Consider the following 13,682-nt stretch of genomic DNA (forward strand, 5'->3'; position numbering starts at 1 on the left):
AAGGCCTGAAGGGTGTCTGAGTTGGGGAAGGTGCCTGAGATTCCCCAACTGCTGGTATCTGAGCCCTCCCCTGCCCTAGTCTGCTGCCACTCACCATTAGGGCATAGGTAAGGCCCAGGCCCACCAGGCCAGCAGAGAGGTCCCTGTGCAGGGAGTTGGAGATGGAGGTCACGGCTGCGATGAGGACCACACATGCACCAATGTACTCCTGTGGAGGGAGGGGAGCCGGCCTGGGCCCTCAGGGGTTGAAGCCACAGCCACAGTGTCCCCCCACCCACCTCACTCCCTTCAGGGCAGAGGGCGGCTCACCAGAGACTCTACCCCAGCCCAGCTACACACCTGCACGTCATCAGACACCCAGGAGGCCTTGAAGGCTGGAGCCCCAGGAGACAACGTGTGCACACAGCTTACGCTGCTCCCCCTACCCATCTGCACATGCCTGGACACGCACGCCCACCAGCTGGCCCACACAGGTCATATGAGCCACTTCAGACACACACTCATCACAGTTCAACACACAACTGTTCTGGCTACTGGCACACACCCCAGGTACACAAGCCCCCAGGCAGTGACGGGGAAGAAGAGGCTCCGGTCAGACACCAGGAGGGCTGCCGGGGCTGGGAGAAGCAGGAGGGCTCGGTGCCCACCCTGTATGCACACACAAGCTGGTATTCCATCCTCTTTTCCTGCCCTCTGGTCCATGTTTGGTCCTTGCTCTGGCTCCACCGCCCTATCAGAAGCCCCTTTCGCGGGGCCCGGGGTGGGAGGGGGGTGGCACTTGCCATGCGGACTTCTAGCCATCTGTTGGCAGCGGTGAGGAAGAGGGAGGCAATGTTGTTGGAGTCTGTGTATTCAAGGAGCTTCTGCTGGAACCTAGCCTCATACCTGGAGGGAGGATGAGGAGGGTCTGAGGGTCCACATGGCCCCCAGGCCTCTCCTCACTTACAGAGAAGCAGCCGGGAGACATGTCATATCTGACCTTATGTATGCCATTCCTCTCTGGACTGCCCTCCCAGCTCCTTGCTACCTCCTCCCTCCTTCGAACTCCTGTTCTCACCCCAAAACCTGTTCTCTCCAGGGCATCCCCTTTACAGTAAAGGGCACCTCTGCCCATTCAGATGTTCAGGCCAGAAATGAAGGAATTGCCTGGATTCACATCCAATCCCTCCACAAGATGTCTTATTTCTACCTCCAAAATCGCCCTTGCCTCTGCCTGCCCCTCTCCCTGCTTGTTTCCCCATAGGTCTGCCTGCTGTTTCCCCACAGGCTACTCTGTACACAGCAGCCAGCATCATCCTTGTAAATTATACATTGTGTCCCATCTCTCCCCTGCTTAGAATATCAATGGCTTTGAGGCTAAAGAACCACCTCCTTGCCAGGAGCCTGTTTGAGCTGGCTCCTGCCAACCTAGCATCCTTCCATGCCACAAATTCCCTTGCTCACTGCATTGCAGCCACAGAAATTACAATAAAGGTAACTTATTACTTTTCCTTTTTTGGTTTTGTGATAATGCCGAGGTCTTCCCCACCCCAGGGCCTTTGTACATGCTCTTCCCTCTGCCCAGAATGCTTTCTCCTCTGCTCTTCACAAAGCTGACTCCTCTCAGCATTCAGGCTTTACCTTAAGTGGCACCTCCTCTGGGTGGCCTTTCCTGACCTATTGTTCTCCATCTCTGCAGCCTGTTTGTTTCATAATCTTTGCTCATATATTCATTTCTCTAGTCGCTTATCTCCCTCATGAGACTAAACTCCATGAGACTGGAGCCCATGGCTGTTTTGTTCACCAGCGCATCCCCAGCACCTGTCACTGTCAATAAATACTTGTTGAATGAGTGCATGGAACCTTCCCTGACCCTCTAAGGTAAATGGGATCTCTCTGTACAAGGAACTCTGGAGGCTTCTTCCCTGCCTTTGCACCCTCATCAATTTCTCCTTGCGTTACTTCAAATAGACCTGCTTCTTCTCTCTGACCAGCCTGGACTCCTGGTCTCACTCTTCTTGACCGCCCCCTCACACTTGGCTGGCCTGGCCAGGCCCAGAGGAGCGAGCAGAGCACTTGTTTAATGATGAGCCAAGGAAGGAATGGAAGCCGTCTTAGCACTGGTTTCAAGGAAACAACTGAGGAGACTCAGAGGGACTCAAAACAAGTCTTACTGGGCATTTGTTTTTCACTCCTGGAAGGTATTTGTTCTGCTTTGATTATTTCTGGGTAGAGGGGCCGTGCCTGAACTGTGTGTCTGAGGAGAGCAAAGTGAGTCTCTGAGGTGTGAGAGAGCGTGTGATTGCACAGCCACGGGTGGCCGTGTGGGGGTGGGTGATGCGGCTGAGGCGAATGTGCGACCCCACGTCTGAAGGGTGTGACTGAGTGCACACCGAGGGTGTCTGTGTGTGTGCATGCGCGCGTGTGCATGTGAGACGGGAGAGCCTGAGGGGTGGGTGTGCGTGAGGGTGTGTGGGAGATGCAGCTTGTGGGACAGGTGTGTGGCGGTGTGAGGAATGTGGAAGGAGGTCCAGCTCGGGGCCACGCACACCCACGTTGGCTTCTGAGCGTTCTTACCCACTGGCTGGGTGTCAGGACCGAGGTTCAGTTTCCTCATGAGTAAAACGGGGACAGTAATGGTTCCTGCCTAGACTGAAACAACGTCTGAGCCCAACACTGAGTCCGGGGCTGGGAACTCTTGAAGCTTTTTTGGGGGAAAAAGCAAACTTTTTTCTCCTAGAGAAACCAGAAGGTCCAACAGGCCTGGGTTCCAAGCCTGGCACTGGCTCTCAACCACGTGTGTGGCCTCAGGTGGGTTACTCAGCCTCATCTGTTGAACGTGGCTGCTCGAATCCATGTCCTGGGGCTCTGGAGAGGATGAAATGCAATAATCCACACACAGCACTTAGCACAGTGCCTGGTGTGTGCTGAGCGCACAATCAATAAATGCTAGTTAGCACTCAACAGGGCAGGCTGCTGGGCAAAAGCCAATGAATTGACCACATCCAGGGATGACTACAAAGCCCTTCATTCAAATGTAAAACTCACCCACTGTGTCAGTGGAGGGTGTGGGGGGCTTCACTGGGCAGTAGTTCCTCTGCCGGAGGGTAGGCTGGGTCTGAAGCTGGTTGCTGGATCCACTCAGATCCTACTGAGGGGGTCTGGCCTCTTGAGGAAAGCCACAATCTATCTGCCCCTGGCCCAGCCCAAAGGCCTCCAGGACACCATGTGTAAGGGGAACGTTGCTAAGACTGAGAAGAGGCCAGGTCCAGGGGTGTTGAGGGCCTTGGAAGTGAAGGGAACTGGGGAGATGCAGGCTAGAGACAGGAAGGGGGCTCAGAGGAGACCTTAGAGTCACGCCAGGTTTCAAGGGGCTTCTTTGTGGAAGACGTCACAGGCTTGTAAAGGGGCACAGGATGTCCAGGAAGCAGAGCCAAGGCCAGGGCAGAGCTCTGCTTTGCTCTCCTTTACTCAGACAAGACCCCGCAGATGACCTGTCACTGGCCCCAGATGCCCCAGGGAGTGAGGGGGGGCTGCAGTGCTGTACCCGGGGCCTGGACATGTCTCCTAGGGCTTTGGGGCTTAGAGGGAGGAGATACAAGCCACTCTGATCCTCTTGGCTGGTCCTTGAGCCCTAGGGTTACTCCTGGACATGGGACTTGGTGTTGCATGGTTATTGTCACACCCTGCACAGCTGTGCCATCCTAAAAATAACCTGGAATCGCTCTCCAGGTGAGGCTGAGAGACCAGAGTCCAACTCTCTGAGTTAGGGGTCTTTGGCCTGTCTGCCTGGAGGAGAGATGCCCTAATACATCAGGCAGAGGCTGGAACAGGGAGCAATAGCCCCCTCCCCTCCCCAGGCAGCCTCAGACACTCCTGTCCAGCCCAACACCATGATTGGGGATGTAGAGGAGGGGCACTGAAGTTTTGGGGGGAATTCCTCCAGCTTGGTGAACTTTTATCTACCCTTTGATGTTAGCTCCAATGACTTCTCCTCTATGAAGCCTTCCATGACTGCCTCCCTTCTCTGTCCCCACAGCCTGTGTTCCCCTTTCTTTCAGAGTACCTGCCACATGGGTTTCTCCTGGTCTGAACTTTGTAAAATAGCCTGTACCGTGTTTAAAAAACCACTGTGGGGGCGCCTGGGTGGCTCAGTTGGTGAAGCATCTGACTCCGGCTTAGGTCACAGTCTCGCGGTTCGTGAGTTCGAGCCCTGCATCGGGATCTGTGCTGGCAGCTCAGAGCCTGGAGCCTGCTTCGGATTCTGAGTCCCCCTCTCTCTACCCCTCCACCACTTGTGCTCTCTCTCTCTCTCTCTCAAAAATAAATAAACATTTAAAAAAAAGCCATTGTGATTTGTGAATACCAACATACTCCTCATGGGTGCCAGGAAATTCTAGGTCATCCAGTATACAGATCTTGATACTTGTGGGCAAGGTAATGGTGGTCAAAATGCATCTAAATTTAATTGTTTATATTGATAATCCTGGATTGTAAATGCCTTCAGGGCAGGGACTCATCTGACTCATCTCTGTCTTTTTAGTGCCTGGCATGGATTTTAGCTCAGTAAATGTTTATGGAATGAATGAGTAGGTTCAAATCTGGGCTTCACGGGACCTCACACAGAGTGGTTACATAACATCTCTGAACCTCAATATCCTTATCTGGGAAATGGGAATAATCATGCTAACTGCCTTGGATTGCAGGGCAGAATGAATGAGATTGGCATGTAAAGTATTTGGCATAGTGTTTGAGTCACTGAAGGTTCTCAAAAGACGGCCTCAGGGGGCACCTGGGTGGCGCAGTCGGTTAAGCGTCCGACTTCAGCCAGGTCACGATCTCGTGGTCCGGGAGTTCGAGCCCCGCGTCGGGCTCTAGGCTGATGGCCCAGAGCCTGGAGCCTGTTTCCGATTCTGTGTCTCCCTCTCTCTCTGACCCTCCCCTGTTCATGCTCTGTCTCTCTCTGTCCCAAAAATAAATAAATGTTGAAAAAAAAAAAAAAAAAAAGACGGCCTCAGGGCCGGCCCACATGATGTAAAAATCTTTAATAGCATTGCTATGCGAGGATATGTCACAGCCTTGTTTCTTTTCATACCCTGCCTTAGTTCACAGAGGCTCTGGACTTGGCTGCAGGGCTGAGATTTTCCTCTCTGGATCATACAGTGGAGCCTACTGGACCTAACCCCTCTGGTGGACGTCATCTGGGCCTTGGGGCCTGAGGAGGGCTTGGGAGACATGTGTCCTGGGCCTTCCTAAGCCAAGCCCTGAGAACTAAATCGCAGGACCTGCGGCCCTGGCCCCACCCGCACCCACCCCCACCTCGGGGTACATCTGGTACCTGAAGGCCCGGATGGTGGTGAGGCCTTCCACAGTTTCAGCGAAGTGGGACAGCAGGGGGAGCTGGGTGGTGTCATCTAGTTGCTGCAGGTCCCTGTGCAGGGGAGAGGAGCAGAACGGTTAAGAGGGCAGGCTCCCGGCTCAGCCTGGGCCTGAATCCTAGCTCTACCCCCCACCACTGCTTGGGCAAATGGCTTCACCTCTTCAGATCTCAGTGTCTCACCTGTAAAGAGGGAAGATAACGGTACCACCCCAGCAAGCTGTTGTGGAAAATGCTTGAACAGCATGCCGGTGCAGCTACTGTCATCCAGGGCATCATCCACCTTGCACGGTCCCTGCCCCGCTGCACAGCCTCACTCTCCGTGCGGTGAGGCTGGTCAGGCACTGTCGGTTCCCTTTCACAGGTGAACAACTTGAACCTTGAGACGGCTCGTGAAAGGGACTGAAAGACCTAACTCAAAGCTTTCCATCCCTTCCCAGGAACCACAATAGGTTTTGGCACAACACAGGCCAGTATCTAAAAAGCTCCTTGAGGGGCGCCTGGGTGGCGCAGTCGGTTAAGCGTCCGACTTCAGCCAGGTCACGATCTCGCGGTCCGTGAGTTTGAGCCCCGCGTCAGGCTCTGGGCTGACGGCTCGGAGCCTGGAGCCTGTTTCCGATTCTGTGTCTCCCTCTCTCTCTGCCCCTCCCCCGTTCATGCTCTGTCTCTCTCTGTCCCAAAAATAAATAAAAAACGTTGAAAAAAAAATTTTAAAAAAAAAATAAAATAAAATAAAAAGCTCCTTGAGGGGGAAAGGCCAGAGGTTTCCAAGGCAACAGAATCGCTCCTGCTCCTCACCGCTGCACCTTTTCAAGCACATTAGTGCCAGGGAGGCCAGCTTGGGATGCAGGAAGCAGCTTTCCTGGACAGACTGTCCCCAAGGCAGAGTGGATGCCAGGGGAACAGGGTGGTTTCTCTGGCAGGAGAAAGGAACTTTGTAAAACAGCTTGTACAGTGTTTAAAAAGCCACTGTGACTTGTGAATACCAACATGCTCCTCATGGGTGCCAAGGGATTCTAGGTCATCCAGTACACAGATCTTGATTCTGATGGGCAAGGTGATTGTGGTCAGAATGTATCTAAATTTAATCGTTTTTATTGATAATCAGTATTTTGACTCCAGTTACTAATCAACTATGTGCACTTGGGAAAGGTGCTTAACCTTTTTGACTACAACCTGCAGTAAGAAATGCATTTTATGTCACAAGTCAGTGTGTGTGTGTGAACACGCGTGTGCGCGCACACACGTACACACACGCACATGTACACACACACCCCTATGTGACCCCAACAAAGGTTTTATGAAGCAAAACTTACTGCTACTGTGTGCATATGGTTTGAGAGTTATCTGTTCAGTTTCATTTTTTAAAAATGCTGGCTGTGATCTATGATATTGATTTCATGACCCACGGACAGGTTGTAATTGGCAGTTTGATAAACACTGGTCCAGAGATGTTTTTCAAAATTTTCGTAAAATTATTTGAACCTAAGAGTTTAACAGAATCACTCCCAGAAAGAACTTCTAGAGCATCTTCTTAGAAAATGTTGAGTAGGAAAAAAAGGCTGTGTGGCTCCAAGGTTCCTGAGGGAGAATACGATCAATGTGAAAGGCTTCCTCAAGTCAAGGCTTCCAAGTCAAGGCTCTGGACCCCGCGAGCTGGGAGGTATGGTTGCCATAACACCCCTCCCATCAGGTGCCCCCCCGATTTCATGCATCAGCAATCAGCCTGGTCACTGGACTCATAGAACCCTCCTGAGAATCATTTTGGCAAAATGAATGAAGGGCATAAACATGTGTATACATCCTGACCTAGCAATTCCATTTCTGACCATATCTTTTAAGGCAATATTTGAAATATTAATGGCGATGTGTGTGTGTGTGTGTGTGTGTGTGTATGTGCTGAGAGATGGTTACATCAGGATAGTGGGAGATGAATCTATTTCCTTCATTTCTATTTTCCTTTTCAGGGGGATAGGACTCTACTACTTTTTGATGATTACTCTAATAAGAGTACCAAACTGCCTATTGCAAAGCACCTCCCATCCCTCATTCCCCTGAGGCTGGCAAAGACTGCCATCACCTGGATGCCACCCGGAAGTACTTCTGGATGAAGTAGCACACCACGGCCAGGGGCAAGAGGGCCACGAGGAACACAGGCGTGACATAGGAGATGACAGCCACGGCTGAGACACAGAGCAGGGTGGAGCGGCTCAGGCACTCCAGCGTGGATGGGATGTGCTGATGGAGGGGAGGGTGAGAGAGGGAGGTTAGTTTTGGTGTTTCTCTTCAGTGCGTTACCTGCCGCCATGTTTTTCTCTCTCACATTATTACAGGCACACGTCTCATATCTCCAGCTACACTGTAGGCCCCCTGAGAACAGGAATCAGGACTTTGTTTCCTCACCATCTAGTACGATGGCAAATAAAGAACACAAGCTGAATTGAAATGAATATTCTTCACAGAATCAGTCACCTTTGTTCAGAATATGCTGGAACCTTACTGAAGTGAGCCAGAGGGTATTGGATGGAAGCCAAAGGGATGTGGTTTCCCTCAGCCTTATCATGAAGATCTCACAGGGGAAGCGTCTCACAGAGGCAGCATTATAATCAGATTGGGGCCCCTGGCTTCCTCCCACAGGGCTCTGATCACCAGATCTGGGGAAGCCAGCACCAGAGAGGAAAAGCTCCTAGGGGTCTGGCCTCTCTCTGAACTGGGGAAATGGGTCACAGTCCTGTGTACCTGGTCAATGGTGTTACAGTCAGCTGAAAATCTATTCAGGATGCTTCCAAGGGGCGTGGTCTCAAAAAACCTAAGAGGCAACCAGAAGAAGTTACTCATTCGTTTATTGATTTTCTTCCTGTTTATCGAATGAGGGTAGTGATTTCTTTCATTCTGGTGTCTCTGGAGTCATCTCTGGGTCTGGTTTTCTAGGGGCGGTTGCCTTTGCAAGTCTGTAGATATCTGGCCTGCATTCCTGAGAATTTCTGCAGCTGCCCACAGGGGTGCTGGCCCCTCACTAACCTCTCTGGCTCTCAAGCCCATGTATGACAATTGCCACCTTCCTCAGCTCTTGCTCAGCCTGACTCACTCAGCAGCTATCCTGGGGACAAATAGTCTTCTCCAGAGGGATGATGTGCCAGGGGGAACAGGGCCCTGTGGATAGTCTGTCAGCTGGCTGACCCTGCAAGGCTACTCTGCCTGTCATCACTCTGGCTGTGACCCAGAATCAGCCCAACCCCAACCAGAGGATTTCAGAAGCACAGATCTGGGACAAATAGGGGGTAAGTAAACTTTGAGGTCATGTCTGTGGACCACAGGGAGCTCACAAGACCGAAAAGTAAAAAGTGTAGTCAGATGGTGAGTCTGGCACTGACTGGGGCCCAGATAACCTGTTTGCCTGTTGTGCTTTAAGACTGAGTCAGCCCCGGGGCACCTGGGTGGCTCAGGTCATGATCTTGCAGTTTGTGAGTTCGAGACCCGCATCGGGCTCTGTGCTAACAGCTCAGAGCCTGAAGCCTGTTTTGGATTCTGTGTCTCCCCTCTCTCTACCCCTCCCTTGCTCACACTCTGTGTCTCTCTGTCTCTTAATAATAAATAAACATTAAAAAAAATTTTTAAAAAAGGACTGAGTCAGCCAGTCTATTGGGCAGTGACCACTTTAAACCTCTTTCCCACCAAGCAGACTTCGGGTTTTTATCCAGCCCAACACAGGGGATGAAAACATGTCCCCATGTCCCCAGTGTCAGAACCTGCAGGTTGGCTGAGGGTATAGGGGGAGAGCTGAATCTGTGGGTGGAGATAGGCAGATGACATCTGTCTAGGGAAGGGAACCTCACATCTATGCAGAGCCTGCAGACTCTCACTTTGAAGGGCTGTTATGACAATTAGATGAGCTAATCATATAAAATGCCTAGCACCAGGTGTGGCTGAATAAATGCTGGTTTTTCTCTGCTTTCTGCTCTGAGGAAGGCACTTTTATACACACTGTCTCCTTGAGTCACCCCCAGCAGCCTGTGACAGAGGTTGCATATCCCTATTTAATAGATGGGAGAACTGAAGCCAGGAGAACAGTGACTTGCCCACAGCCCCAGCATGGTTGGGGGGAGCAGGGTACCTCATGGGAGCCAGGATGATCCGGTTCAGCAGGCTGCGGTGCAACCTTTTGGCCACCTTCAGCCCGGTCCATTCTACGGTGACAGATGTGACAAGGCACAGCACAATGCCCAGGCTGCAGAGCACCGTGAACACCATGGCATAGACAGTCTGGTCGAGGGAGCACTCCTGGGCCGGGCAGAGAATGAGGCGGGGTCCCGGGGGTGTCCATGGCTCAGCCCTCTCCCCCCAGCCCGTGCCCTGGGGCTGCCGGCCACACCTGGCTGAGGGAGCAGTTCCTGGCTGCTGGGCTCAGGGTCAGGGCACTGTCGGTCCACTTGGCCAGCCAGTAGTCAATGGCCACCAAGACCATGTGCTTGAGCAGCTGGGAGAAGACCAGCAGCGACAGGAGCAGGATGCCGGCGGATGACAGATACTTGGCACAGGCTCGCCACGGGATCTTGGCACGCTGGTGCAGCACTGAAGACAGGTTGTCCTCCTCCTCACTCTCAGCTGCCTCCTCTGCAGGCCACAAGAACCCACCCTGTGGCTTCACATTTCACATCCCTCTGAGGGCGAACCGGTGGGAGGGGGGCATGTTATCCCCACTTACAGATGGGAAAACTGAGGCACACCAAGGGAGAGGGATTTGATGAAGGTCACACTATCTCACCACCCCAGAACCCCAAACCCTAGTCTCCCCACGGTCAGTCAGACCTCAGGCCAGTATTTCATTCCTAGTCCCACTGTCTGTACCTTCCTCCTCTTCCTCATCTTGCAGGAGGCCGTCTCTTGAGGACATGGCCCGGGGCAGACCCTGAGGTGGCTCAGTGGCTTTTCTCTCCACGACAGTCTCCTGAAAGACAGATGGGGCCTGGCCAATTCCTCAGAATGTGCGGAGGGGAAAGGGAGGGAGGGGGACAGCCACCCTTGACCGTGACCAGTGTCAGGTTTCCAGGTTGCCCCACCTGGGGGAGGGTCCAGATGGACATGAGTCTTGGCAGAATTTACTCGTCCTGTTTATCAGCTTAAAATACCCCGATGTTCCTGTGGGAGACCATCTCTCCCCTATTCTTAGTCTCCGTGACTCAGGTGGGCTGATCATTCTCCCTGGCTCTATGGGTGGGCATGAGACCCAGGACTGGCCAATCTCACACTCCACATCCCTGGCCACAGTGATTTATTCAGGGTGGGCACATGACCAAAGTGGACAAAGGAGAGTCAGTTCAGGGACTTCTGCTGAACTGTTGTGGAAGAGGCACTCTCTAATTGGCAGAGGTGTGGAGCTGGGAGAATGTAAGCCCACGGCTGCTGATAGCTCTCTCTGTTGCCACAAGAATGGAGCCAGTCTGACGGGAGCAGAGCCAAGGAGGGAGAGAAACAGGTTCCTGATGACATTCTTTAACTACCTGGATCCAGCTTCACTTGAAGCCGACACTTTTTAGTTTCATGAGCCGAACAATCCTTAACTCCTCCCTCTTTTTCTTTGCTTAGCCAGTTTGAGTTGATTCTCTGAAGCTTTATAACTACATGGTTTCTGATTATTTGAGGATAAGTGGAAGGTGTCCACCTGATTCTGCCTTGGGTAGCTGGCACAGGTACTGGCTCTCCTCGGGCAGGAGGAAGTTCATGCTCAGCTCCCACATCTGTCCTTTGGGGGGTTTCCTAGGCCAATGAGGGCAGGAAGGCCTTTATGTGTTCAGATTGTACCAGAACCTTCTCCTCAGAGGGTGGCTGCCTGGCCTTTAGGACATACTCACCTTCTCCAGCTCTTGGTCCTGCCGGTTCATGAGGGTCTTCCAGTGCTCAAAGAGCTGGCACTCAGACCTCTGGAAGTCCTTGAGCGTGCCCTCCCTCTGGATGGTGCCGTCCTTCATCGCAATGATCTGGAAAGGAAGACACAGACCCGGCCCAGGGGCTGAATAGAAAAGGGGAGTGGCGGTCACACCCCTACCTTGCTAAGGAGTCTGAGATGGACATGTACACACCCTCTCCCCCACCACAACTGGCCACTGGCTTTCCCACTGCAGTGAGCTGGTAGTGATAACCTATCCCCACCAACACACCCCCAAGATTGAGAGATTGGTACTTCTGGGGGGTAATTCTCAGTGGTTGCCCCATGGTTGCTAAGAGGGTTTGCAGAACAAATTAGCTCCTGGTCCAGGTGTCTGATTCCTTGCAAGGATTCCATCCGTGGCTGCCGTGTACCCACACTTAACAGCCAATTGCACGCTACCTTTAGCTCCTCCTAATGGCAGGTCTGGTGGGTTCCACCGGGGGTTGACAAAGCACCTATTGGTCTAAGTGTGTGTGGCCATGCCTCTTTAAAATCAACAAAACTGATTTCATTTGAAACACTCAATGTTTCACACTCATGGACACTCTGCATTAATTCAGAAACCCACCTCTGTTCTCTTACCCCTACTGAGCCCATGCTGGGGTGTAGGGAGCGATGCCTGGGAGTCCTGTTCCCTGACACTTCAAGGGACCAGGCATGTCTGTGACAGCCTTCTTTGGACTAAAGATTGTCCTGAACTGCCTTGCCACGGTCACCCTGGAAACTCAGACACAGACCTTCTGCACCTGTTTTAATAGTTTTTTTTTTTTTATCCGGATTTTTTTTTTCTTTTTTCATAGTAGAGGATTTCACCACATGCAGAAGGAAGGCCTAGGGCCATATAGCACAGGCCTGAAGCTCAAGGACGCCCTTAATTTTCAGGGGCAAATTTTGCCTCAGGAGTCAGGCAAGGTCCAGATTTTAAAAGTCACATGATTTCCACCTTAAATGTTAAATGCTTTCCAATTAATTAAAAAGTAACTGTTATCTACAGATTGAGGAGTATGGAAATGTGGTCAATGCGGGGTTTCACCAAGTCGCATTCTAATATTGAAGCTTCTGCGACTGCTTGTATTGTTGGTTTCCATATTTCTGTCTGATTCTGACTTGAATGAATCCGTCCGACCTTCTGTGGGTCAGAGGGTGGACGGGCAGATGGCTTTCCCATCCAAATAGGCAGTCCCAAGGCCAGGGGGATGAGTCATCAACCCGGGCCATAAACAGAGGATGGGAATCGAATGTCTGCTTCTTTCTGAGACTTCTTGGTGCCAGCCTTGCAGGTACCACAGGGGCCCCAGGTGAGGGTGGAATGTCTGCAGCTGTAGGTGATGTGAAACCCTTGGCCTGTGCAGGGTCTACCCAGCCTGCAGGAAGCCATTCAGTGTGGATCTCGTCTGCTTTGTGGCCCTCAGCAATGGCTACTGAGACACTGAGTGACTCCTTTGAAGATGTTCTACTGCTTCTGCCCCCTCAGCCCTCCACAGCTTGATCTCCTTGTGGCCTCTCACCCAGTCTGCATGTGGCAGGTACTGTAGCTTGTGGGTCACTAGGACCACTGTCCTCTTGTCATCCTGGAGTAGCTCAAGGATCCCGGCCTGCATCAGGTGGTCACTCAGATGGACATCCAGAGCTGAGAAGGGGTCATCCTGGGCAGAGGGGAGAAGGTGGGGGTAAATGTGGGCAGAGGGGGTAACAGTGAGTATAAAAACCATCAGAGTTGTACCAACTCTGGTCTAGGGACTGACACTAGTTAGCTGAATGTCCTTGGATAATATACTTCACCTCTCTGGGCTTTAGATGCCTCATCTTAAAATGAGGCAGTTATGAGTTATATGGCTCTCAGTTTAATCACATACACTTCCTGACTCTTGAACATTCAATAGCTCCCCACTGCCTACCAAGTCTGAATTCCTTAGCACGGTGATCTAGGCCCGTTGTTATTTGCTCAGTCTGTCTTTCTGGTCTCACTTGTCTGTCCTGTCCAATCTCCCTGTACTCCAGGATTCCAGAGAACTTGCCATTCCAGGTTTTTACCTATGCTGTTTCCTCTGCCGGAAGCACCATTTTGTCTCTTGTCTGCCTGGTGAACTCCTACTCATCCTTCAGTGCTCCATCCTAGCTCTTCCTGTGTCCTCTCTTGATTCCATGCCTAATCCTCCCTCCTCTCGATTCCAGTTGTGATAACTATTTGTCCACTCCTGTGAGGCCCCCAGGAACTGATACCCCTTGTGCCTGTGCCAGGTACACAGTAGGAGCTTAATACACATTTGCTGAAATAATCTAAAATATCCACTTGACTTCTTTCTAACAAGGTTGTTTAAAGCTCATATAAGATCATGAATAAGCTAGGGGCACCTGGGTGGCTCAGTTGGTTAAGTGACTGACTTTGGGTCAGGT

General features: G+C 51.8%; 1 protein-coding gene across 5 annotated transcripts in view; it reads right to left on the minus strand.

Moving 5' to 3' along the window:
• The window catches only part of ABCC8 (ATP binding cassette subfamily C member 8), a 77,748-nt gene that overhangs the window by 4,675 nt on the left and 59,391 nt on the right, over nucleotides 1–13,682 (minus strand). For all 5 annotated transcript variants that reach the window (XM_047071321.1, XM_047071320.1, XM_047071319.1 and 2 more), the window contains exons 22-31: nucleotides 12,794–12,931; nucleotides 11,209–11,334; nucleotides 10,205–10,304; nucleotides 9,729–9,970; nucleotides 9,471–9,637; nucleotides 8,096–8,165; nucleotides 7,437–7,594; nucleotides 5,318–5,410; nucleotides 783–885; nucleotides 95–208 (exon numbers count right to left, since the gene is read on the minus strand). In XM_047071321.1, the coding sequence (XP_046927277.1) occupies nucleotides 95–208; nucleotides 783–885; nucleotides 5,318–5,410; nucleotides 7,437–7,594; nucleotides 8,096–8,165; nucleotides 9,471–9,637; nucleotides 9,729–9,970; nucleotides 10,205–10,304; nucleotides 11,209–11,334; nucleotides 12,794–12,931 (1,311 nt within the window). The remainder of the gene's footprint in view (nucleotides 1–94; nucleotides 209–782; nucleotides 886–5,317; nucleotides 5,411–7,436; nucleotides 7,595–8,095; nucleotides 8,166–9,470; nucleotides 9,638–9,728; nucleotides 9,971–10,204; nucleotides 10,305–11,208; nucleotides 11,335–12,793; nucleotides 12,932–13,682) is intronic.

Source organism: Lynx rufus, unplaced genomic scaffold (genome assembly GCF_022079265.1).
Source record: "Lynx rufus isolate CCGP_SWC_20201006 ecotype Redwood Valley unplaced genomic scaffold, mLynRuf1.p SCAF_9, whole genome shotgun sequence".
NCBI lineage: Eukaryota > Metazoa > Chordata > Mammalia > Carnivora > Felidae > Lynx > Lynx rufus.